At 38.9% G+C, this 27,423-nt stretch overlaps 2 protein-coding genes across 3 annotated transcripts in view; one reads left to right on the top strand and one right to left on the bottom strand.

Moving 5' to 3' along the window:
- Positions 1-27,423, top strand: part of clul1 (clusterin-like 1 (retinal)) — a 198,717-nt gene that overhangs the window by 6,028 nt on the left and 165,266 nt on the right. Inside the window, exon 9 of one of the 2 annotated variants that reach the window (XR_014084419.1) lies at positions 11-140. Coding sequence is in view for 1 of the 2 variants with exons in the window: in XM_008434484.2 (XP_008432706.2) it covers positions 11-26 (16 nt within the window). In the remaining variant the exon portion in view is untranslated. Of the gene's footprint in view, positions 1-10; positions 505-27,423 lie in introns of those variants that run through there. The other variant, XM_008434484.2, reaches the window with a different exon arrangement.
- On the bottom strand, positions 239-27,348 carry yes1 (YES proto-oncogene 1, Src family tyrosine kinase). The gene is made up of 12 exons (XM_081598804.1): positions 26,932-27,348; positions 15,807-16,088; positions 14,010-14,109; positions 11,810-11,908; positions 10,981-11,084; positions 10,529-10,678; positions 8,903-9,058; positions 7,140-7,319; positions 5,562-5,638; positions 5,226-5,379; positions 4,166-4,297; positions 239-2,305 (listed from the first exon to the last, which is right to left on the bottom strand). The coding sequence occupies exons 2-12, from the start codon at positions 16,078-16,080 to the stop codon at positions 2,097-2,099; spliced, it is 1,635 nt and encodes a 544-aa protein (XP_081454930.1). The 5' UTR covers positions 16,081-16,088; positions 26,932-27,348; the 3' UTR covers positions 239-2,096.

Here is a 27,423-nt window from a genome sequence, read left to right as displayed (position 1 = left end):
TCCCCAACAGGATTGAAGATGCGTAACACTGCTCCGTCTTCTTTATTTTCAGCACTTTATAGCAGTAAACATCTTCGTGTTGATATCCGAAGACACTACAGCTGTAGACAATATTTATCCGACTCCTTCAAGTTTTCTTCGTAACTTGATCAAATATATTCTATTCACTGACCAAGTGAAATGAGACACTTTCTGATTTTTTTAGTGGATGTTAAACACATGAAAGCTACATGTAACATTTAGTTTATCATTTTATTTTTATTCTGTACAAAATCATTAGTTAACATTCTCATAACTTTCATCATGTGTACCCACACTAGATCAGGTCTCATTCTTAAGGGACAATCTCTTACATGAATGATGCACAGACAGAAAAAAGAAAAAAAAAATTCACATCTTCAATATTGTCTAATTTCTCATACTTTCAAGGATTCTGTACCTGTGAGAACTTAAACATATTTTGACATTTTTATTATTTATTAAAGAACTAAGCCATGGCTCAGCCATAGTCTCCGTTATGTGCTTGTGTTATCTGAGTTTTATTAGATTAGGTTATGAGTGTGAAAGTGGAGGTAAATGTCACATACTCAAGTACAGAACCCCGTCACATATGTGTAAAAAAAAAAAGTTCAAACTAAGTTCATCTTTTACTTGGGAATACCACATTTTCAGTTCAACAGTTGAATTTGAAGATTTCCATTTTTTCACCTCCGTTCCCATCCTCCTCGCTGTGTGGGAGTGGAATGATAAACCTGCATCAGTTTCGGTTATTTTAAACTTTGCTTTGACTGTAGACGTTGCTAAGAGTATACATGTGACTTACTGTAACCAATTTGTGCCTTAATCAACTGGCATGTTCAGTTAATTAAACTCTCTTCCCATTTTGAAGAGAGTTTATTAATAATGTAAAGTCATATGCCGCAAAAAACCAAACAGGAATTTATGAGATGAAGCCAAAACATTCAACATTTTGATCAATTTAAAAAGTATTTCTTTTGTGACTTTTAAAATTAAATACATTTGTTAGGTATATTTAGGGGAGCCACAAAATGTAAATTCCTGAATCCGCCCCACGTAGGATGTCATAAATTGCCAATTAAAAATTCAACAGCAACTAGAAATATATATTAAATAAGACAAATAAGAGCTAAACTTATTTGAAAGGCCTTTTTTACACATTTACCAAAAGTCTTCCCTGTATGTTGCTAATTAATTAGCTTCCTGAAATTGATATTTAACTGTGAGCAACTCAAAGTCAAAAAAGAAAAAATAAGTTTATTAGTGGAGTTGTCCATCCAACAAGCAAATTTGACAAATTAAATCAGATCATTTTTCCCTAATTGCACAGTTTAAAGTTCATTCATAGAAATTGTTCTTTTTAAAAAAGATAATTAGAAAAAAAAAATCTATGTAAATTATCAAAATGTTGTTTTAGGATTCCCCAAATTAATGACAAAAAAAAGGCAAAAAAGGAAAAACTGAGTTTTCAATTCAAGTTAAAAATCATATAAAACCGATCTCTTATCCTGAATCTGATCACACCTGCTAAAAATATGTTTTTAATATAAACTGTACATCAGCTTTGATCTCTCGGTACATTCTTCCATCCATTCAGCAGACCTTTTTATTTAATTAGCCACATGCTTTACACTCATCACATACTCAAGTTAACCAGTTATTGGTCGCTTAGAAAGACGTCCTTAATCCACTTACGGATTCAAACCAAACGATAGTTCATATAAAAGGTCTGGATTCAGATTGAAAAAATCTGACTTAACAATAAAAAGAGGGAATTTTTAAGAAGGTGGGAGAAAAACCATCATTGAAAAAGTTTATAGAGAAAAAAAAAAAAAAAAACGTCCATCTGTCTGTCTGTATCACAGTGTTGTGGCCAGCTCACATGAATTTATTCTGATAGTTTCCCAGAGCTTAATATACCCATTTGCACACTTGGTCCCATTGTACATCAGGGACAATCATTTTCAGATGCCAGTGTTGTCATGGCCTACTTCTTAATTGCTTCTTTTTGTGTAAAAATCTTTTTTTTTTTTTTTATCTCCACCAATGTACCTTAGAGTTTAACCTAAATCCCAGGACTAAAGGTTGTCTCCAGGCTGGTATTGTGGCTCTGTGGCTGTGAAGTAGTCTTCCAGGAAGGACTGGATGTATTCGAACGTTGGCCTTTCATCCGGCTCCTTCTTCCAGCACTGCCTCATCATCTCATGCAGCGACTCTGGGCAGCCCTGGGGGCAGGGCATGCGGTAACCGCGATCCACCTGCTCCAGTACCTCTCTGTTCACCATGCCTGGAGAAGCACAGAAACAAAATGCGACTATATTGAAGAAAATACATTCTAGTAAATAAGACTTGCACTTCTAGTTTTGTTCTTTGAGTTGGGAAATTTGGGGTTTGATTAAGAGACTTGAATGAGATCAAAGTTGGTTAGTCCAATCACCACTGTACCTCCTAAACACAGAGTTGGTCATTTGGCCAATTTGATGGTTCTGTGCAGCCGTCTGCCCCAAAACTCAATTTCAACCATTCATCAGTTTACACACACTTGAGGGATGTTTCAGACCCACTTTGAGAACCAAACTTTTTAAGTAATTTGTCCAGTTGTTCATGTCCTAGAACAACCAGACATAAATTAAATTAAATTTGGCAATACTGAAAAATCGCTGGACGTAAACTGCTCATGTTAATCAAGAATAGACAAGATTTCCATATTGAGACATGAAAGGCCAGTAGAGACCTGCCCAAAAAGGTATGATCGCAATGAAAGAAAGTCATTTTCTTTCCCCTTCAAAGGTTATGGACTACTTTAAGTTGGTCTGTCAAATAAAATCTCAAGAAAATACTTTGAAGTTTTGTTTGCATGTAAAAACATGGAAAACTTTGTTGGTATGCTTTTATAAAACATTGTACACATAAAAGACTGACCGACTGACCATCGGTAAAGATGGTAAAGATCTCAGACGGAGAAAAAAAAAAACCCACAATGTGGAGCAGAAGCAGGAAAAAAGATTAGTTGCGGGGATGGAAAAATTTGGCCAACACATGTTTTACAAATCCACATCACCACTATCCTCAAATAGTCAGAGCAAACATGGAAAATTTTATAATGTCAAGAAGACTTATTTGATTAGATGATAAACACAGCATGTTGTATTTCTGTCAACTGCCTAGAGAAAATGTAATCCCAGAAACCAGAGTTTTAAGAAGGAGAGTTTCAGAAAACCTGAGTGACCTGACAGGAAGCTGGGCTGTTATTTCCTGAGAGACCTGCAGTAAACGTTTAAAGCTGCAGCCCTGACACACCAAAGACATTGTTAGGAGTGTTGGCATAGATGCCCCAGAGTGGTTAACACGCTGCCGTTTGTCACCACCAGCATTGGTGTCAAGCAGAATGCCAATCAGCGCTGCTTTATCCTTGAGCCGTGGATTCCGCTCTGAGACAGGAAGACAGCGATGCTGAACCCTGTGACACGGCACAGAGACCGCTCCGCTGGGAGCTGGACTGCAGCTAAAAAAGGTTATGACGAAATCAGTGGCACGGCCGCGGCCTCGTCCCCCTCCCCTCCGCTTCGCTGTGGGAGAGTGGGGATCAGATTATCTCACACTGGGGGAGAGAGCGGCAGGGCTCAGAGCAGCTGCTGATTCTGGGATACGATAGCCCGGTGGTATGCCGGATGCTACGGTGTTAGAATGATTTATAGCCTTCATCTTAAAACCTGAACTCCTAATTAAATGTTTGGTCATCCATGTTCAGATGTATTTATTACGACAAAGGTAATTTAAACAGGAAACAATGTCATGCTCCCATTCAACATCTGCATCAGAACATTGGATTAGAAAATTAACCCCCGCCCTACACACACACAAAAAATAAAAAAAATAAAATATAAGTGTACATCACACGGCTTAAATGGGCTGCGTTCAGAACGCTGATAACGGCGCATACAGACAGCCGGGGTCAGAGTGCTCCGACTGGGAGAAAGATCTCATTGGTGGAGGGGTTTTCCCCTGACTGACAAGTCACAGGACACCGGCTCTGACTCACACCAGTTAAACCCATTTCTATTCTGATCCACACAGGGGAGATAATAAACGATTTAAATGACGGAGTTAAAATATCAAGACGGGCAGCCATCTGTGTTCTGCTCACCTGGATATGGAACTCTGCCCTTTGTTACCAACTCTGTCAGTAGTATTCCAAACGACCACACGTCTGATTTGATTGTGAAGCGACCGTACAAAGCAGCTTCTGGGGCCGTCCACTTGATGGGGAATTTAGCACCTGGGAATAAAAAAAAAAAAAAAAAAAGAGTTAAACGTACAACAATAATAATAATAATAATAATAAAAAAGGGAAAAATTAAGACTGATATCATGATTGAACAACACACAGCTCTATTGGTCCCACTTTTGAATTTACTGCACGTTTTTATCTATTCCAGATTGATTCCACATTTCAATCTGTATCACGCCCTTAATAATTGGATAAAAGTTTGATACAAATATGAGTTTTCAACCAAACTTTTGCAGAAGAAGAAACAGTGAACTGCTTCTCCAAGCCGCTCACCATGTGTTCTGAAAACCTTCAGTTTGTCTCTTTTATTAGCAAGAAGGGTGTGAAAAGGAATGGGGGTGGAGAGGTGGGAGAGGGGGTGAAACCCACATCCTATCTTCACAGCAGGATGCGAAATCGGAAACAAAGAAGGGGGACATAGAAACTAAATTAACACACAGACAGGTTTACAGCTCAGGAGTATCCCAGGAAGATCTAAGTCACTATCTATAAGAACATGCTAACATAAAATTACAAATGTAAGAATGATAACATAACAATTCTAACAAGTTCTCTAGCAACTTAAAGAGAAAACAATAACATTCTTTTAGTAACCATGAGAAACTTCCTGCATGCGTTTGGTTTGAATGTTTAGCTGCTGCTGGTTCTGCTAATGGAACCGGAACCAAATCAGACAGAAGCAGGAAGAAATCTACCCCAAACACAGCTCTGCTAGGGATTGGGTCTGATTTCACTTTTTAAATCCCATCATGGATTCTGTTGAGAAGGGAGGCATCCAGAAGGATCATGTTAGCAGCTTCCCACTCTAACCCAACCCTTATGTGTAATAATCTAAAGCAGTCTTTCAAAGATAGCCTTAAAAATACATCAGCGGCCATGTTGAGTGCACCAGTGGCATGGCAGTCCAAACACGCACCTTGACGAGCCGTGTACTCGTTGTCCTCTATGAGCCGAGCCAAGCCGAAGTCTGCGATCTTACAGACCAGGTTGTCCGCCACCAAGATGTTGGCGGCTCTGAGGTCCCTGTGGATGTAGTTCATCCTCTCAATGAAGGCCATGCCGTCTGCGATCTAGGATGTGCAGCACAAAATGATGGGAGGATGTGTCAATTAGTGGAGGAAAAGCATTCCCACTCCATAATACGGCCACCACCACATTTCACTGGTTTATACAGTTGATTTATTTCTATAGCATAAAAATCCTCCCCTTCATGATGTTTGCAGCTGAGCAGGCAATGATTTATTTACTATACCTGTGAAGCCATGTCCACCAGCTGTGGAAGCTTCAGATGTTTTCCATCTCCTTCTTTCAGAAAGTCCAGCAAACTACCTGTCAGAAGAAAAAACAAAAAAACACCACAGTTAAGCAGAATCGACACACCTGTGTGCACAAAGGTAATGCAGTAGGAATCTCTGCACCAACCACAAAAGATACGGCAAACAGACTCACTGATAATGTGGGACTTTTTCCCCCACTAATCTCAATCCTCTTATGGATCTCTGCAACTAAAAAGAAATCTACTTTTCTTTTACTTTGTAACTAAACTCAAAACATGAAATCCAACTTAATGATCATAAGTTACGCTGATGGAAGGTTATACAGCACAAAACAACTATTATACGTGGGAAAATGTTTAAAATGATTTGTGACGCCTTGTTAAGAGGTTATTTTAGCAAAGAAAACCACACCTTTTATAAATACATTTTGCTTGATCTCCTAATCTCAAAGGTGTGAGAATGTTCTGCAGCAGTCATTTAGAAAAGCAAAACACATTTAAAGAAGAAGTTAATCACCAACTTCTGTTAACACTGAGGCAGAGAAACCACAACACAGTACAGGTTATTCAACTTCCAAAAGCTGCAGTATATGACTTAAAGTTTGAGAGTTTCATTGTTGGTAATGCAGATGTGGTCATGAATGTGGGAAAGATTTTTTGTATTTTTTATTTTATGTGTGTAGATACTGGTGAAAACTATTTTTATAGCTTGCAGATATTTTCCTTTTGAAACCAACAATAAATTTCGCACACTATGCATGGCAAGTGTTCCTGCTTAATCAGAGCAAAAAACGTGTGCTGGAGGGAGGAGGTGTCACCTTTCAGCAAGGACAGTCTGTCAGGACTGATTGAGATTTATCGTGTAATGAATGGTTGGCAAGGTGGGGGGGACAAAAAAAACAAAACATGTAGAAGCAATCACCAGCTGGCCAATCCGCAATCTGGAATACATCATATTCAGCCTATTTCCAGAATAAAATGATGCTGTTAAGTATAAACTGTCGCTTTGCATTAAAACAACCCCTGTTATATCTGAGTTAGCCATATGGTCAATGAGGGAGCGCATGCCGTTAGCAGTGCTCCAACTGATGAGGACACCATTTAGAAATGCTGTGCTGGCAAAATCCCTGCGGATATGAAGTCAAAGTGGCAAAAACAAACTGAGTAAAGAAATACCAGACAAACACCATTTATGCTAACCTCCAGATGTTTGTTTGAAAGGAGGGACGCCTTGCTCGTTTTCACAATGCAGCAACAACCTTCCAGTTCGCAAAGTACAAACTAGCATATTTTTTCCCACTATGATAAAGTCTAAGCTTTACGTGAGATTTATAACTTTTGTTTAAAGTCTTTTTAGTGCATATAAACTTCTGAATTTGGACAAAGCTAAAAGATGTTTTGAACAATATCTCCTCATTCTGTTTTATGAAGTATATTTCTAAAGGAGACAAAAATGTCACTTTATAAAAAAATTATGGTTCAGTAGAAAAATCTGTAAGGTGCATCAAAATCCGCTATAACATTTTCCAACTTATGCCTTTGAACTCTGCTTACCTTTACCCATGAACTCAGTGACGATGTAAATGGGCTCCTCAGACACCACGGCGTAAAGCGGCACCAGCTTATCGTGTCTGAGTTTCTTCATGATCTGAGCTTCCTCCAGGAAAGCCTCTGGAGACATGGTCCCTGGTTTGAGTGTCTTGATTGCTACTTTAGTGGTTCCATTCCATGTGCCTGGGTAAAAAAAAACAAAAAAACAAGGCATAATCAATAACATTGTCCTACAAGGCACATAAAGTGACTTAATATGATCCTTTCATATTGCTCATTTCTGGGAGTTCTCCCATGTGTACAAAAAACCCCATCAGCCACTTCCTGGTTGGGACCGACTTACTCACGCCCTGCTTACGTACAATGAGCCGAGGCTGGCCTTTACAGATGACTCATCCTGACCAAACTATACCAAGCTGAAGGACAAAGTAGGGCAAAATACACTCAGCATGCCATCTGAAATCAGAGTGACAGTACAAATGCTCCAGAAGCGTAGAGTGAGGAGGATTGACAGTAAAACGTTGCAGCAGAGCGGGAAAAATCCTGAGCAAACAGAGCAGGGAGAGGCAGAATGAAATTCCTGGGATTACCCAGCGGAGGCTCTCATGTCGAGGCTTGCTGCAGGCCAGCCTCGGTTAAAGACGAGAGTCGTGTTCGCTCAGAGGGGCCTGTCTGAAATGCAGGCTGGAGAAATGAAGCGTATGACGTGACCTGTGGTTACAGAACTCTGTGTGTCACAAAAAGAGCCAACAGCCATAAAAAAAAATCGGTTTGTGGGCTGGTGAAGCAGTGTGATGATCAGTTTCATTACTGACACACCAATTAAACAGAGTTTACACACGTCAACTGTGTTTCACATTAAAACTGCATCATCTATGAATAATGTAAAGAGGATGCTTTGTCTCTGTGTGTAAGCCCTAATGGCTCTGTTACTGTATGCCAACAAAGCTATTTGCCTTCTTTACTTATTCATAAGCCAAGTGTGGAGTATCAATACCACTAAGTAGATTTATACTCAAGTGTTGCTGACATGGGAAGTACAACATGAATAGTTAAGGGTTGTGGAAACAAATTAATCCCTTTGTGTCCTACAGAATGAAACTTAGCTTTTAATGACTGAAACATGGTCTTAGCAGATAAATGTGTGAAGCAACACTCTTAACACCCACCGGCCAGCATCATGCTGTAGGGGCGGCAGCATCATGTGCTGCTTTGCAAATGCCAGCCCTAGCATGGAAGGTCACACTGTGCCCATGTCAAGCTGCATTTCATTATCAAAACTGTAGATGCTCTCCAAGCAAAAACACGCAAATATCCTGCAAATAATTTGGAATTATGTTACACAGAAACATCCATTCTGCAAATGGACAAGTGTCCACTTGGACAGCAAAGCTGCTGTGTTTTAATCGTCGTGTGTACATCTGAGAAAAGCAATGGTACTTATGGAACTGTACAGCAAAATGAGTAAAAAGGAGAGATTGAAAAAGCTTGGGTGAAAAAGCACTCTGTAAAAGTTAGCTGAGGATATTTACAAGAATTACTTTATCTATCTACGGTAAAAAATACTCCACTGAGCTAAGAAAAGCAGTTACTGACATATTCCTCTCAAACCCGCCTCCAGAAGCCGGGAGAAAGCCTCTAGCTGAGTCACTTGCTCTAAAGTAAGTACCAAATGTATTTACAGTAAGCTCAGGCCCATCACAGTTTACCCAATTAATCTCCGACATTCAGCCTTATGCTTGAGTGCATTGTAATCTGCGCCTTACCCATCCAGACTTCACCGAAGCAGCCCTGTCCCAGTTTGACGTCCAATCGGAGGGACTCTCGGGGGATTTCCCAGGCATCTTTAGCAAGTCCCTGAGTTTGCGGCTTCACCGTCGGGCACACAGTGATCAGCTTGTAGCACAGACCGTCCACATGTTCTGGGAAAAAAATAAATAAAATAAAACAAACAGGCTGGCGTTACAAAACAAGTCATGATGGACCAATGGAACAATAATATTGGATAAAACAGAACTTAAGCACATGCATTTTTTTTTTTATTTAATTGTGAGAAAGGTGGAAAACCAACAAGTCGTATTCATTAAATCCTCAATATGACCGCTCTCTCAAAATTGGCTTCTGAGATCAAAAATGATTTAGAGCGATATGAAGGAGTACTGACCTTTGAACGCACAGTTAGTATTTATTACTTTGAAACATTTCTTTAAATGACCAGAGATCAATATGTCTTAATTTTTGAATTTTCAATAAACTCTATGTAGTACATGAGTTAACATTCTGCCATGTTGTGAAGCTTTCTTATAACAAACAAAAGGGGATTTTTTAAAGAAGCAGCTGACTGCTTATTAATTCTGTGCAGATCAAAAGATGCATTTTAGACATTTATCTTAGCATCACATGATTTGCTTTTGGGGCAATAATGTTAACGAGGTCTTCTGCTGCTTGCAAATTCGTAACATTTAAGATTTAAAGTTATTTTATTCAACCAGACGTTTTTGGGTCTTGAACAAAATGAGACTGACATCTCTTAAGAGCCAATAAAACAAAGCTGAAGGACTTTTACTTTTGAAAAAAAAAAAGAAAAGTGGTTCTTATTTGGAAAATGAAAAATATGTTCAGTCACAAAAAACAACCAAACTCTTCTTATAACTTCCGACCAATAAATATGTATTGTTTATCGTTGGTGATGAGGTCTCTTTAGCTCTTGCCACAGATTCTTCATCAGGTTTAAGTTGGGACTCTGTCAGACATATGAATAATTTTGTATAATTCCGTTTTATTAAATCCAACACTGTGTCATGAGGAATGCGATTTTACAACCCGAATCATTTTGCCATTTCGTTTTTAAGACGCACTGCAGTGGCAACTCTTAATTCTGTTTGGTTTTGCATTTTTCCAAACCCATCAACTCTTTTAACATGCTAACAAAATTCTGTCAAGCTTCACCAGTTCTTGACTTATCTTTAAGCAAGTTTGCATTTCTACATTTATTTTTTATTCTTTCCTGATAAAACGTTCAGGGTTTCATACAATTTCCACATGCGAGTAATATTTTCCTCTGCAGATGGAGGGAGTCTGAACTATTTAAATACGACCTCAATCTATGGCAGGTCAAGTGCAAAATAACACTCCCTCCCTCTCCAGGACCATTGCTCATGTCTTTTCTTCCCTTGCCAGCACTTAAACATGGTCCAGAAATGCTCAATACTTCAGCTTCAAAACCACCCCCCCATTTCACTAATTACATTCATATCCTGATTACACAACCAACAAACACAAGACATGACAGGCTGGCAGAAAAAGCAATTCAACCCAAGAGTTCTGCTCACAGCGTAAACAAATATTTGTGTAATGGCTACCTGAGAAAAAGCCTTTACAAGGCAGCATACCTGTGTAGTGTTTCACCAGCATCTGTAGGGACACAAACTGCGCTCGTGTAGTAATGTAATAACCCCCATTATCCAGCTTGCGGATCTTGTAGTGTTTGACGTTGTCTCCCTTTGATTCGTCCCAGTCGCGTAAAGACAGAGAGTAGGCTCCTTTAAAATCCAAAGACATGAAGTTAAGTGCAGATCTCAGCAAAAAATAGATAAATACTGGAGCAATGCAGGTCACCAGATGTAAACTGAGGAGGAAGTTTGCATTTCTAAATTTAACCCATACACTTACAGAAAATCCGAAGAGAAAAGAAATCAATTTTTAGTTTTATGAGAGGCACCTTGGCATTTAACCCTTTCACATGCAAACTTTCAGAAGAGTCAAAACAATCCCTTACATTTAAACCAACTAGAGATATAAAGGTCTTTCTTTACCTGGTTTCTTTTTGAATGCATTTTCTTACCTTTTGTTGTTTCGCTCTCTCGTATTAAGAAAGTTCCCCTCTCATTTCCTGGTAGCAATAAGAGACGCTCAGTGGCTTTTCGGCTCAATTTTCCAAAGTACCACCTGAGGAAGGGAGGGGAGAGTCAGAAACTTGAATAAACTGTAGACGAGTACGAGACGTTCTCATCAACAGAAGAAGAACACGTTTGTGATGCAATGTCTGAAAGCTGGACACCTGTCTAGTTCACGCAGTATTAAAAATGGATGAACATGTTTTTTGTGCTTCTCATATGCGGGTAGCAAGTAAACATTGTGAATGCTCCAGGCACTACTGCTTATCACCCAATCTAATAAATATTTAGAGATCTCAAAAATTTTTTATTTCTATAAATAAGAAATAAGCTTGCAGCTCTAGACAATCTTCCTTCTTTGAAAAACAGAGCACAGTCTATTTCCAGACACATCAATGAGCTCAGTCAGTTGTTTCGTTAGGCGGCATAGCATCCTGTCGATAACAGGTGCTCACTTGAGATTTTTTTTACACGCCTGGTGAAAGTAAATTGGCTGCTTTTCCCCACAGTGCTTAAAACATCCGGCATTAATAAAACTGTCAGAGCTAAAGAGGAATAAAAGTGTTGTTGTCACACCAGAGGAACTGAACAATAAGAATGCCACTGGGTGAAAACATAAGCAATATGTTGTTTTTCCTCTTTCCAACAGAGCCCAACATACATTTTTCCCATCTTAATCAAAAGGAAATCGGTAAAGAAGTTGGTAAACAAGAGGCTAACAAGTTGAATCTAAAGTTTCATGAAAATGCTTGAAAAAGTAGCAATTTGGCTCCTCACTCTTCAGACTGTATGGAGTCAGCTGGGGCCACATAATTGCTGGGGATGTAACCATTCTCTCCTGTGTTGATGGAGCGGGCCTCCCACCAGTCACCTTCCCTGAGGAGGCAAGAAAATCACCAATAAGGAGCGTATTAAACAAACCAAAGCATTAGAGAGAAATGCACCCACTCTCGTATTAAGACTGAACAGCAAACATGAAGATAAAAAGAAGCGAGGCCATTTCACACGTCACTCATATTGTATTGGGGGCGGAGTTTAGCCTCGAGTTGGAGCCTTGCTTTTCTCATCTAAACCTGCCGACACCTCTGCAGATAGAAGCATCCGACCAAGACTTCAAATGGAAATAAAGCAAACAGTCGAGCAATAATCTTTGTATTTATGGATATGGGTTGACCGTTGTGTTTCTGCTGGTCTTATTAATGTTAGAATTATGTTTTGTACCGTTTAGAAAAGTGTCATGTAGTGAGAATATTAAATTCTTGTTTGAACCAAAAACTAAAGACAACTTTACAACAAGGCATAAAAAGAAGGATGGGGCTGTTTCGAGACCCAGCCTACTTTTGATATACAAAGATTTTATAAAGTGAATTAGATAACGAACACAGAACTATATAGTTATATAATTTTTCTGTTTTAAATTCATCAGATGTTTTTTAATGCTCTTAAATATCTTTCTACATGTACAGGTACATGATCAAATTATCTTAAAACTCACATTTCCTCAGTATCCTGTGGATACTGAGGAATATAGTTGTGCTAAACTCATTCAACATTAATGGATTTATTTTTCAAGAGCCCATTTTCCCTCTCTATAAACAGTGACTGATACTTCCGTCTCCCCAGGGTTTCTGGAAAGCCCTTCCTGGGTCATGTCACACAGAGATGAAAAACAAAGATGACTAAAACTGGCTTTATTTTACTGTTTGTCTGTGTGCCTCAGTGTGAAGGGCACACATACATTTTAGAACCACAGAGTCTTGGATCAACTCCACAAAATTTCCTAACTGCAATATTTCACAAATTTAATAGTGAATTTCCATCTGCAGCTGCTACATTGTGGAAATCCTGATCACTGATCATAGGAAAGCCTGGTATTTTTACTCTAGGTTCCCCAGACTATGAGAATCTGGCCATTTACAGCCACTGTAAATATGTATAATGAAAACCTAAGCTTTGCTTTTCTAAAATTTAACCAATTAAATCATGCTAAATGAAATATTAAGTCAAATTTAAACATTGAACAGGGCAAAACTGTTAGGGATAAATTAATTTAATTATTTGATGAGACGTTTATACTGGCTCTAAAGAATATTAACATACAGACGTGAGGCTGTATATTTTTTTTAAAATATTAACATAAAAAAAAACACTTGTTTGGAAAATATACACTCCAGCAAATGCTTTCAAACTTTACAAATAAAAGATTACTTAGAAAAAAAACTCTGCAAAGAAATAAAGACATGAGATCCTAAATTTATCTGATCCAAATTCAGTGAGATCAACAAGCAGATCTGAGGGCTTAAAATTAAGACGGGAGGAGCAGGGACGCAGAGGCAGTGCGTCTGGTGGCATTTTGAAAGAACTTGATTTAATCTGTACTCTTCCCACCTCTGCTCTGAAAGCAGATGGCATTTTCATCGCTATAAAAGCCATGTGAGCCAGACAGCGGTGGGAAGGGAAGAGCCATGTGATGAACTGAGGAGAGCAAACTTGGAGCGCTGCCCATTTTCTCAGCTGTGCACACGTGGGAAAAGATTACAGAGCAGCAGCTGATGGGGAGATGGCAAAAATGAGTTTTCTCCGAGTAATTTATCATCTCTTTTGCGCGCATAATCCACATTGTTGAGGTATTTTGTAATGCCGATTAGGTTGACGAGCATTATATTTGATCATATTTCAATACTCCAGAGAATCTGAAATTCATGTCATTACGAAAAATATATCAGGTTTATGTTATTCAGCCGAACAGCATAACTCAAATTTTATCCACTAACTCAGAGGAAAGGTCCGTGCCGGTGTGGGTGAAAAGCAATGGGAACCCAACAGATGCTCCATTAATGAAAGCCATTAACCCAGACAGTTCTCAGCCCTGATATCAGACCTCAGTTCAATAAGGGATTAAACAAAAAGATGAAAAGAGCACAAATGCAACCACGCAGCAGCTTTAGTTATCCCCTGTAAAAATACAAGTACTCACGTGTTGTTGATAATCTGAAAGCGATCCCCTTTTCTGAACGACAGATCATCTGACGTCCTTGCTTCATAATCGTACAGGGCGACAAAAAAGGTCACTCCACCTAAAAACAAATACTGAGGCTTAAGTATCTATAAATAATATATGGTAAACACAGTTAACTTTACACCTTAACCCTCCACTTTATATAAAAAAAACTTATTTTTAAATTAGTTGGTTAAATATCAATTACAACTGATCAAATAATAAATCCCATTTATTAGATAAAATATGTCTGTCTTGAAGTATCCCACTTCCTGTGGGTCAGAGCGTGCTCTAAAAATACAACTGGACTGCTAAGCTGTGATGCATCTTGTTTATTGTTTTTAGAAACTCTTTGGGGACGCAGATTATTCCCACAGCATATCTCAAACTCGTCTCATGAGTGAATCATGCAGTCTTATTCAGTTATGATAAAAACTTGTAATATATGTTGTCGGGAACAGAAATACAATTTACAGAAACAACTGAGGACCAAAATACCCTCCAGAAAAGCACATTTGAAAGCTGGACGTTTCTCACTGACCCAATGTCTGAAAGTGACATACCTGCCAAGTCTAGAAAACTACAGAAAATATTGGCTAGCAGCTTCACCTGACCTCACAAGCGACTGGCAGTTAGAAAACATAACACACTATACCTGAGTCAACAGGTCACACTAACAATACTCCTATGTGTCAAGGCTCAAAATTAGCCATTTTCATAGCGATGCATTTTTGCTAGTACAAAAATGCTTTATTATTTTTGGAATAAAGCATGCTAGCTGTGACAGTGAGCAAAACTTCAGTTGATATTAGGAAGGCTGAACACAGTATAGAAAAGTTACACCATGTTACCCTTTTGAGCTTTTAACTTCTGCCTGTCAAGGAACGTCCACATTTAGGAAATGTTGGGAGTCTTTGAGAAATTTCAAAGTCAAGGTATGGGTCAACATTCTCCATGACAGAAGAGGTCAACTCCAGTCCTCATGAGCCAGGATGCTCCATGTTGTAGATGTGTCCCTGATCCAACATGCATGATTCAAACTACCAGATTAGCATGTCAAGGTTCTGCAGTAGCCCACTTAAGAACCGCTTAAGTTCTGAACCAGAGATACAGCTTAAACATGCAGAGCACTGGATCTTAAAAGTCCTGTTCTAAAAAGAACAGATGAAGTCTACTGTTTAATGTTGAAAAAGCTAATCACGACAACTGCTCATATGACAAACACAAGCAAAGATGCGAGTGTGACATCACTCCCTCATCAAACTTTTAACTTCCAAAGATACAGAACACTATATCAATAACCTGTTCTGTGTTGTGACATTTCCCTCTAAGCACTGCTATGATGATAAAGTCACAAAAACTCATCTCAATTTCCGACCCACTGCTAACTTTTAACATGCATGAAGGAAGTCACTGAATTTTGTGCATTATATTCTCTTTCTTCTCCGTTCAGGAGAGTCTATGCGTGCATTGCCTCCCATATCACAGACCTATTTTTGTTTTCTCTTCAGCCTTGGTGTTTTGCTTCACTCATTTCAAATGTCTAATTTGCATAACATCTGCTTTGTCTAACACCCTGTGAATAACAAATGTTCAGCTGCAGTTGTTTCAGATGGATCAACACCAGAAGGAAAAGTTGAAACAAGGCAGAGTAAAAATCTTCGGTCCCCAAATGATAGAAACCAGCAGGTGTTGGTGAATAAATAACAAATAAACTTAAGATAATTATGTTTCCCCAAAATGAAACAGATTGTGAGGCACCCTTTGAAAACGGACCTGTGATCACAGCGGGGAACGGGTTGTTCACAGTCACCGAGGTGAACGATGTCGAGGCTCCACCAAAGGGTGTCATGGCCGAAGAAACTCCACCAAAGGGTGCGAGGGCAGAGGGGTGGCTGTTGTTCTGCATCTTCATGGATGGTGATTGACCCATAATTGTTGGTTCTGGCCCATAATGGCCCAGGTGAGCACCGACTGGCACCACATTAGAGTTATCAGGTTGGTACTTCAGCGCCGGGCCCTTGGCTTCTTTACTCCTGACGCAACCCATCGTCAAGCCTGCAGGGAAGAAATAGGGAAAATTAAAGCACAGAACTAATGTCCAATTTGGGTGGTGATAAACTGACAAAATATATCCTTCAAAAATTATGTGAGAAATAGCTGGAATAGCAACTAAAGTTACTCATCCTCCTGACAAATCTAGGCTTAAAGTAATGTTTTCATTTTTCCTTTATTTAACCAGGTAAACCCCATTGAGATCCAGATCTCATTTTCAAGAGGGACCTGGGCAGAAATCTGCAGTACATAGCAACCTGGTTACAAAATAAAATTGATTAACACATATACATAAGTATAAAACAATTTAAAAACAGTTGACACTGTTTAAAAGAATCTTGTTGCCTGTTTTTAAAAATCGCTCGAAATAAGCGATTCTTAAAAATCGCTTATTTTTATCATCTCCAGTCGTCTTCTGACTGGAGATGATATGAAGGCTTTTTGGGCAGACCAGAGACCCAAACTGAGTCTGAGGAGGGAGCTAAACATTCGAGTGACAGCACAGAGGCCGTCCATCTTCAAAGTCTTGGTACTCATCACCAAAGACAAAATCATAAAACTACCAGTGGAAACATGCAAAAAACAAATTTCCTTGTAGTAATGCCAATACAGACATTTCCATTAGTTATTAAACTGGGCGTGACTGATTTTCACGTGGTTTGTTTAATAAAGTGTAAATTAACAAGTTCTTCTAAGGTTTATCAATTTTATGTCCTATTGTTCAAATGCTTTATAGATTTGAGGATTAGATACTGGGGAAAGTACTGACGTAACCCGTCCCTCCCCTCCCTAGTGCTGTGTGCTTGTAATGTATTTTAAAAAAAAAAGAAAAGAAAAACTTGCTTTTTTTTAAATGTTTACTCTTAGAGTAGTATTTTCTACAATTACATATAGTGATGGATTTATAGCCAAAAAGATGCTAATCATTTTGCTACTTTAATCCTCATTGTCATATTGATAACAAAATACTAAAATGAAATTTTACATTTACGTCGACCTCTAATTTAATCACACCATAGGTATAGGATTTAAAATTGGGGAAAAAACATTTCCTAACATAAATTCTCCTGGCTTATATTTTAGGCAACTATTTCAGATTTCTATGATTTGATGGATAAATTAATGTTCAAAACATGCAACTCGTTATCTTCAAGTTCCATTTATGTGGCCCTCTATAGTCTTGATTTGGCCTGTGGACCTTGAGTTTAACACAGCAAGTTCTACAGGAAGTGTGCTGGACCTTAATCCGCCAATGACTGACTGTATGAGTCGTGCCACGCCCAGTAGGAGAGTAAACACCGGCCTTTATAAATTAATAAATAAAATACACAGAGATTATTTCAAAATCAGTCCTGAAGACTAAACTGAAATATGAGTGTGTGTGTGGTGTAGGAGTTGGTGCATGTGTCATCAACTGCTGCTGATCTCAACACCAACGCCGTTTTCTGTCACCTTTGGCCTCTTCGTTAAAATTACTTCAGTACGGGTTACGTGCGTCGGAGCTGCAGATCAAATCAGAGAGCGTACTGCTTTCAGTGACTCACATCCTGGTATCTGACAGATGTTACGACAGTTTCGAGTACCTGAGTGCGACACCTCCCACAGGTATGCAACAGTGTGGACTGCATGTCACAACACAGGAAAAATATTGCATATGCTGCAGCTGCCTACGCCATAAAGCAAGTAAATAAAAAAAGAATAAGAATTTTAGAAAAAAATATGCATATTGTGCCCTAGTGGGGGTGCTCCTATCCTTGGTATGAAAGTAATGAGCTGATCCTCGTGTCCTCCTCTCTAAAACTGCTACAAAATTACCTCAAATACAAGAATTTGATGGATCCACCTAAGAGAAGAAAAGAGTTGAATTTGGTGCGACACTAGCCAGGCAATTGCAGTCAATATGTATATGTAACTTGCTGTATGAAGCAAACCGTAGAGTAATGAGCTGGCTTTTACCAGGTTAGTGCAGAATAAAGGTGTCAAATAGGGTTAATATTTTTACTATAAATGCATTGAGATATAAAAAGCGGTTTTATTGAAATCTATAAAGAAATTGTGATCATAAAAGTGTCCAGCCGTTATCTGGCATACCTAAAAAATATAAATGTTTAAAACAATATTTAATGCCAGTTTTCTGTTAAATGTATGTTTTATATTACAAAATAAGTTTATAGGGTCCAAAATGCATCAATACAAGATAAAAGACGCAAAACAAAAAAAATATGATTGACTTGAAAAAGTTTTGCAAAGTACCATGACATGATATTTGTTATGAAATGACACTATAAATGAGCTGAATTTAAAAGATTTTTTTGTAAAAAATTTACGGCAAAAAGTTGCAAAAAAAAAAAAAAAGCACAAAAATGTTAAAAATATATATTTTTTTTTAAATAAATTTGAGTCAAGGTAAAAGAGAAATTTGACTTCGAAGTGTAACAGAGTCAGATTTTATGATTTTAATTGCAACCATCCAACTTTTAGAATATGTAATGTGTTTTATCCGGTCATCCTCATTCTATCTGTTGGCCTTTCTGGAACAGAACACAAATGGTTACATTTACTGCATTTGGAGTAAAAAAAAAAGTGAAATTCTTTGAAGCAATTCACCAAATGGTTTCCGTAAAACAGCTTTGCATGCACAACACAAATGGCACCGTCCTCCTTCCCAGCTCAAACATTAAAAAGACACAAAGCATAAATTCTTCCAACAGAAACTATCCATTTGTAGATTACACTGCGGGCACAACTGGGAGCTGAAAAACAACAATCTAACCAAACGTTTAGTAAATATCTGTCAAAAATAAGACAGCATAATTAACAATGCGTCTCTTGTAATTAAAAAACAACACTCTTTCCAAGTCTTGATTAATTAAAGGGAACTATTTGATCAAAGAAACAAAATTTAAGGCTGCTCAAAGTTAAATTGTTGACTTGTAAAGATTTGATACAGTTGAAATCCAACATACCACAGCATACTTATCCTCTCGTTTCTGTTGGATTATTATATTTTTACATCATTATGACAACATCATATTGTGACAAATGGAGTGAAGGAAAACTCTGTTCTTTGTAGACTTTGGAATAATTAGAAACATATAGTAGAATGCATTTAAGAGGTTAGGAAAAAACTCCACAATAGCATTTAGTGCTATTTAGTTGCAAATGTGTATATGGCAACAACAGAAAAGAGGGTTATGTGGACTTCTTGTGTTGGGCAGCAGTCCAACTAAATTTCAAATCCAACCAACAATTATGCTAAATGTGTTGCACCACACCAACACTAATGTTTTTCTCCTTTAGATACAAACAAAAGGAAGGCCATGTTCTCAGACAAGCTGCACCAAAGAGAAACCTGGGGAAGTTCAAGAATCAATCCATGGATCTATTTGTAGGATATATAGTATTGACTTTGTTCTAATGAATAAACAGTATTGACAAAAAAGAAACACAAAGGGAATAGAAGCAAAGTAAATGGGAGATCAAGATTAATTACAACAAGTGACCCAGAGAAATGAACACAAACAAAAAGCACAGCAAGAGGTTTGTCTTAAAAACATTTTTGTTTTAGTTCAGCAGTTCTCACAATTTCAATTATGTGATTCTCACAACAGATCTCTCTAATGATGGCCATTTTAGTTTTATTTGTTCAACAAATTCTTGTTGTGATATCTACAAGAACAAGTGTAATTGGTAAGACGGTTTGCAGTATAACTTCAGTTTGCATTTTATGGCAAATGCCATTATCGTTCAACAAGGCAGTAATTTCTAAAATCACAGTCAAATGCATATTTCATATTGGATTTTAAATTCTCTATTTTTAGCTTTCTAACATCAGCACCAAAAAATAAATAAAATGCATGTGACCATCACCTCTGACCCCATTACTTCTTGCATGTCAGATTCAGCATTATCCCAAATGTCTGCCAGACCCTGAAGCTGATGTGACAACAAAGTGACCGCTGAGCTTACAGAAAATAGCAAAACAGAGAAGAGTCCCAAATGAGAAGAAAAAAAAAACAGCTCAGTGTTCAAAATGTCAGGCAGGCTGTGGCCAATAAATGTAGAAACAAATATAGGTAAGCATTTTCCTGTTATTCAAAAGTTTTACATGGAAGCATTAAGCGTCTGAAGCAGAAAACCAGCATTTCCTGTATCTTTTGACGACATGTTCAAATACTTTGGAGTCATATCAAAACACAGAGGTAGCATTTGCCTAGTGGTTTATTTTTTGAAAACATTATCAATAGGGGGCTGCACAGTACCGCATTTGGTAGAGCTGTTGCCTTGCAGCAAAAAGGTTCTGGGTTCGATTCCCAGCCCCGGTCTTTCTGCATGGAGTTTGCATGTTCTCCCTGTGCATGCGTGGGTTTTCTCCGGGTACTCCGGTTTCCTCCCACAATCCAAAAACATGACTGTCAGGTTAATTGGTCTGTCTAAATTGCCCCTAGGTGTGAGTGTGTGTGTGCATGGTTGTGTGTCTCTGTGTTGCCCTGCGACAGACTGGCGACCTGTCCAGGGTGACCCTGCCTCTCACCCGGAACGTTAGCTGGAGATAGGCACCAGCACCTCCTGACCCCACTAAGGGACAAGGGTGTATAGAAAATGGATGGATGGATGGATTATCAATAGGAACAATATGTGAGCTTATTGGAAACTGTTGAATCAAATCCATCCTTTTAAAAAAGCTACATTCGTACTGTACTACTTAGGAACTGTCCAAAAAATAAAACCAGGGAATCATATTATTATTCTTTCACTGCGTTTTCAAGCCTAAACATGAATTTGTTATTGCAATATTAGATGAGAGATTAGTCCTAATCAAATCCAAAGCATCTGAAAGGCTTTATAATCTTGGGAGTTTTTAAGGATTAATACAAGAGTTCCTGACAAAACTCAATGACCAATTTGTGCTGTGAGAGAGCAGCCTGTGGTTTTATGTTAGCTGCGACCATAGTTATAGGCAGAAAGTGGCCAATTTTTGGTTACCTCAGAGCTTATTTCCATGCCATTCCATTCAGAGTGAGAATCTGAATTGACAGCTGAATTTCCCAGTGTCTGTGTTAGTCTCATTTTATACAACCGGTATAAAACAGCCGATAGAAGGATGGGATACCAATTCTATACATCTCAGTTGAGCATAAAAGCCATTCGAAAATCAGAGGTGTTTTGTAACTTATGAATTTTTACAAAAATTACACATTCCCTGAAAATGTTAATTGAAAGACTAGACTTCGTCACTAATTTCACATCCCTAATATTGCTCATTGGTGATTCTGGATCACTAACGTCTGAAGTCAATGAGATATCCACCCCTTGATAAACATGAAGGGATTTAAACACGTTTGTAGAGCAGTGATTCATTCTGAGACCGTTATAAACCAATCACAAGCCTGAACAAGCCCACATTAGGTGAGTATTTGTGGTTTGCCAAACTGGTTCAACGGCCTACACTTTAAGGCAAGAAGTGAAACTTGGACAAAAACAAGTCACTGGTGAGAAAATATCATGCCCAGAATCTCGGGAGAATGTTTTGAAGATTTTCATATCAGCATATCTATTTGAACTCCCTAAATTCTCTGGATTCCTGTTATGCTAATTTTGTGCAAAACATGTTTTGTGTGAGCTTCAAAAAGTAACAATGCAAAAAGAAAACAAAAGTGGCATGATCATCCCTCATAATTTAGTCCTACAAGAAGACGGATACTGGCTTCTCCTTTCTCAGTTGCTTTTTCTTGTAGACAAAATGAAAGCACCTAGTGGAGCAACACGCAAACAAACCCAAGCCCCAGACAACATAACAAAAACACTGAGCAGAACAGATGCTTGTAAAAATCAGTGTCCTTACAATGAAAGGCAAAGCTCAAAAAATTAACCAAAAATACCACCACAAGACGCCGCAACAGTTTTAAACAGAGTCACAGAAGCAAAGATCAGTCAGTTTTAAACATTTAACAAAGTAGGATGAAACCAGTTTTAAACAAAGAAATGTTTGTGACAATTAAAGAAAATGCATAAATAAATATCACAAAAATTCCTTGTGGGACAACTCAGCTTTATGACAAATTGAATTCCTTGCACAACACTGTGTCCTCTCCGTAATGGTCTCCTAAATGGGGCTTTTATACACACACAATGACATAAACAGAAAGAAATGTGCTTCAAACTCAAATGGTGATGCAGGTCACATATTAAGTCAGCCCCGTTAACTGCGTGTTACTTTCTTGTGGATGACCCAACAAACAATTTTAAGGATAATGAACTGCGAGGTTTTTTCTTTTTGAGCTTCTCAACAAATCTTAAGAACTCTTCATAACACAACTAGAATTTTTACGAAACCTCAAATCATTTCAGACTGTAATTTGCTCTGACTTAAGTGTAGTATAACTCAGTTATGACAACAGAGTTATCCAAGTAAGCATTACATGTTTATGGATTTAAAAATGCTAAAATTTCCCATCATACCATTTTACATTCACTCAGACACCAGAGACGGTGCCAGAGTAGCTGTAGTTTGGATTCAACTTGGAACATGACTGCGTACTGAACTGTGTTTCAGTGTGTGAATGTGTCTGGCTTTAGGGTAATTGGTCTGACTGGAAGAGTATTTAGTTCAGATGGTTTCCTTTCTAAAAGCGTGCAACGCGTTCTGTCTGGATCCCTTTTTGACATAATGAAGAAACTCTCCTTGGTTGAAGGCCAGCAAACTGTTCTGTCTCTACTCGCTTTAGCGCAACCAGTCCAACATGTTTGCGGGAAGAAATCAAGTCTGATGCACTGAATGTCAACCCAGTGCGTTTCTGCTGTAAATACGCCAGCAAACAAGCCCGCTCACCTTTCACAAGTTAGCCGACATGAGGCTGCAGCTAACTCACATGGAGGCTCAGAGGTGGAATAACAGCAGATTGACTCCATCACTCCACAGTGTCATCTCCACACTTCAGAGAACACACAGATGTCTAAGAAAGGGGTCTAAATCAAAGCCCCGAGAATTCACTAAGAGACTATAACCTGTTTTAATTAATTAGAAAAAAAAAATCGGTTTGCTGCACTTTATGACTTTATACAGACAGGGAAAAAGAACTACAAATACTTCAAATAGATGTTTGTTCTGCATTTTTCCTTCAATCTTTGTATAAAAGTTCAAACGAATACACATTGTATCACTATCATTTTGTTGCTTTTCTGTTTATAACATTAATCTAACAAGTTGGTCTATACCTACAAACAAGTAAAAGAAATATCAGAAAACTTTGCAAAATAGCTGATACATGGTTTATGGGGAACTTCTGCCTCACAGGAAGACAAAAATACACAAAAGAAACCGTTATTTGGTCAACTGAATGCTGGGGCCAGACCCCATCCAAGGACATGTTGAGCTTCGTGCCAGACAGCCTGTGATGCCATGTCAGATTAAGGAGACACAGGCTGCTGCTTCCCACAGGGCCTAACAACAATACTGCAGCACTACAGGCGGGACGCTTTTCTTTAGCTGCCACACATCTACACTGAGAAAGAGAAACAAAGATTTGCTGAATGCATCCGTCGAAACTGTCATCCTGAGACTATTTTATCATGAGATTTCTACAAGCAGCCTCACGTATGCGAGTTCACTAGACCAACATGCACAGATGCAGAAGATTGTTGCACATTTATACTTTTCGTGAGATGAAGAATAATGTAGACCCAAACTAGAGTGAATAAGGAAATGATATTAAACTTTGCAGAGGCCGTTTGGCAATTGAGTTTCCACCTTATGTAACCTTTACTGTCACTTTGGATTCATCCGAGACATTGGGAACCTTTGAGGATACAGAAATCACCACACCACATGAACTGAGGCTTTTATTTCACAGAAATTAAGGATGGCATAGTTTCCCTTCCTGGAAATGTCTTGCACGGAGAAATAAGACACCCCAGCACTGTATGGCTGCTGTTTTAAACCCTCCTATAAAGATAAGGTTTTTTTCCGCACACACAGAAAGGTCCATTGAAATCCATCAGTTAATAGCTGTTCTGAAAATGCATAATAAGCCGTTTCAACACATTCACGTCTCTGACATTTTGTAATTATTTCCCTGATGGCAGCTCATGAGAAGACAAATATTCACATCAGATGAGTCTGACCTTCAGTTGCTTTGCTGTACATCTATGCACATGCTGCCCTATTGCAAAGCACAACTAGTAATGCTAATTTAAGCCAGTACATATTTTAATTTGTGTAATGCATGTTCTGCTTGTCAAGTGTTAGAATCTATTTTACAAGGAGGATTCAACCACAAAGTGATTCTCATGATTCATTTTAGAAAAACAGTGCGTTTAGAGAAGTATTCACACTCCATGAACTTTCCAAAAGGAGCTGAAAGGTTGGGATTATAGACCCCTGACTGTTAATTTGCATTCAAATGATTTTTTTATTTTAAATTGGAACAAAAACAAGGCACTATGAATTGTTAGCATACTGCATGAAGGCTGACAAAAATCCATATTAACCTTATCTGAGTAAGACATTTTGAACTTTTTTCAATCATTGCTTTGAGTTAACCCTTCATCACATAAAAACATAATACAATATTTCAGAGCATGCATCTGTAAAAAAAAATGGAAAAGCTTTAAGGATGCAATTTTGCAAAATGATGTTTAAAAAAGTTTGACAAAAAAAATGCAAAAAGGAGAGATATCCATTTCTTTTTAATCAGAAATAAACCCGTGCAAACGCTTTCTTGAGAAAGATGCTACACTGTTCACATAAAAAAACAGCTGCAAACGGAAAAAGAAAAATGCAACGATAAAACCTGTGTTCACACCTGTCATTAACATGTGTCTGTGGAGAGACGATCACAAGTAAGGGGCTCTCAGCGGGTCACACACATTCACACTTGTTATTAGAATTCATCTCAGGAGACAGATCGGCACTCACTCCAGCATTTTGCATGCAAATAAACATCACTTCCGCTTTCAATAACCAAATGGCGTTTAATCAGCAGGCGGTAGCAATGATGGCATTAAAGTCAGATTGTAATGATAAATAGGTTGTGATAAGAAACTTCCTTTTCTTTGTTCGTCTGGATGACATCTTTCTAGTAAAGAACTTCAGGCATGAGCCAGGCCGTTTTGTCAAATGTCTTGAGAGATTTACTCAATCACTGCGGCATTTCAAGAAAATCCTCGTGAGCTTCTGCAGTAAGCAGCCGAGTTATTTTTCCCACCACTTTGAAATAGCTCAGGGGTAAATACCAGCTCATGAAATCTACAACCAAAACTATTTCAGCAGAAACCAGCTCCCACTAATCGACCCGGGTTATTCTCCATGCTGCGGCTTGTTCTCATCTTCAATCTGGGCTGCCAGCGATGCCAATCACAGTGATTGGAGGGAAGCGGCCAGAGGGAGGGGAAGCGGGGAAGGCGAGGGGGGTATGGGGGGCTGGACTTCCTTCCGAATCCATTCATGCTTTTTGAGGCCACCTGCTGTGCCTGTCAAAGGCTGGAACGAGGCTGGGAGAAAAAAAAAGAAAAGAAAAAAAAGAGCGAGCCATCTTTCAGCTATAAAAATGAAGAGCAGCTCCCACTACATAGCTGGGAAATCTTGAGAATTCTCCTTTTGCAGGTGGGGACGTCCCGTGACAGCCTAGGTTCTCTCTGTTCCTGGCACAAAATCGTGGAAGTCTCTAATCAGCAAACTGTAAATGATGATGTAGAGTCTTATTTGTGTCATGAGGACACCCAAGGAGCATGAGAGGATCCTCAGCAGCTCTAGTTAAATCCAAAGTCCCTGAACCCCGGCCAACGCCACCTGTTCCTGCTCCTCACCCCTCCGCCAACAGTCCTCTCGCTTCCAGCTGTGAGCGAGTGCCTCTGTGTGAATGTGTGTGGTTGTGTGTGGAAGTGGAGGAGACACAACTGTCCGGCCAACTGGGGCTGTACTGACAGAGAGGGATTACCGTGGAGGAGGATTACTGGGCCACTGGAGTATACCAAACAGAGACATTCAGTAAGGGAGACAGTTATAACAACCACCACTGCTGCAGGATATTAGGAGCACATGAGGTTGAGATGTCCCTGCTCTATATTGCAATGATTAGTTGAGACTAACCCGCATTTTCCTATGCGTCTCCTTGTTTTTTTTCCCCAAACTTTCAGAATTTCCATCCGTAAAGTGTTGATAAGGTGTTAGCATAAAGATAAACGCATTGGTTAAACATTAAACCTATGAGAAATGCTATCCATATCTGACCAATTGGGCATCTAAGTAATAATTTGCAATATTGCACATATTTGTACGGAAATCTGCATATCTTAGGGGCACCTTCACAATAAAAGCATGTGAGAATTCAGAAAAACTTTAGCAAAACGCTTAAAGAAGATGTTTTGGAGACTCCCATGGGTATTGTTTTAAAGGCCTCCAACAGCTGAGGCCTGCAGCAGCTGATTGAGTATATTGAGTATGTGTGCGTGTGTGTGGGGGAGAAAAAAAATGGGTGAGGCAAGCAGAAAAGAGATTGTTAACTCTTAATTAGCAGGGCAAATAAACATTTCTTCAAAACTCAAAATGAAGCTCTGAGTTGTTCTGCTTTTCCCCGTGTACGGTTCATTTAACAGATACATACATTACGACAATAGTTGTTGTGGACCTCCTGAGGACATTTTAACAAACTAGCTTGGAAAACTCAAATCCCGGGAGCAGGTCGGAGTAAACATTAAACCGACTTTTGTGACACTGTACCACACCAAAGTTAACTCTCCGGCTCCTTTCACCAACTTTTCCTGACTGTAGACCGCAAGGCCCTGCTCATTCCACTTCCACGACAAAACGTGACTTTCCCGTGTCTCCAAGGCGGGCATTTCTTACCTTAAAACCAACCTTAGCAGCGTCGTACGTCGGCTACATGCGTCCTGTGATCGTTTCCCCCCTTCTGTCCTCCAACACAAGGCGTTTTGTAGCTTCTCGTGGGAGAATCCAAATAGGAGGAAACAGCCGACACAAGCGCCCTGAACGTGGAATCTCAGTCTTCCGTCTGTCCCATGCCGATTAACTACTTCACCAGCTCCCAATAAGTCCTTCACTGGGGTCCTTTCTTTGTATTCCTACACAGAGAGGACACCGAGCTACGCCAGAAAACAATGCTTAACGTAGCGGTAAACACGCGAGGTTAAGTGTAAGGAATCACCGGCGGATGGGAGGTGAGGGTCGCCCAGAAAAGACACACAACAATAGCAGGACTAGTACAGAGGAGAGGCAATGAGGCCAAAGAAGGAATCATGCTGCGTTCACGGGTAGAGATTAGACTCGGAACATACATGTTTGGTTTAGAGGCTAACTTTTTGAAGCGTGGGAGATATG

This window comes from Poecilia reticulata, chromosome 17 (assembly GCF_904066995.2).
Source record: "Poecilia reticulata chromosome 17, P_reticulata-male-v2, whole genome shotgun sequence".
Lineage (NCBI taxonomy): Eukaryota > Metazoa > Chordata > Actinopteri > Cyprinodontiformes > Poeciliidae > Poecilia > Poecilia reticulata.
The sequence above is the reverse complement of the archived record's forward strand: the minus strand, read 5'-3'. Positions and strand labels throughout refer to the sequence as shown.

Bases quoted from the DNA above. Each gene is read 5' to 3' on its own strand.
- yes1 (XM_081598804.1), bottom strand. From the start codon at position 16,080: ATGGGTTGCGTCAGGAGTAAAGAAGCCAAGGGCCCGGCGCTGAAGTAC. The intron at 5,380-5,561 runs GTATAGTAAATA...TGCACATCCTAG, and splicing joins TGGTGGACATGGCTTCACAG to ATCGCAGACGGCATGGCCTT. The intron at 4,298-5,225 runs GTGCGTGTTTGG...TTTTATTCCCAG, and splicing joins CGAGTACACGGCTCGTCAAG to GTGCTAAATTCCCCATCAAG.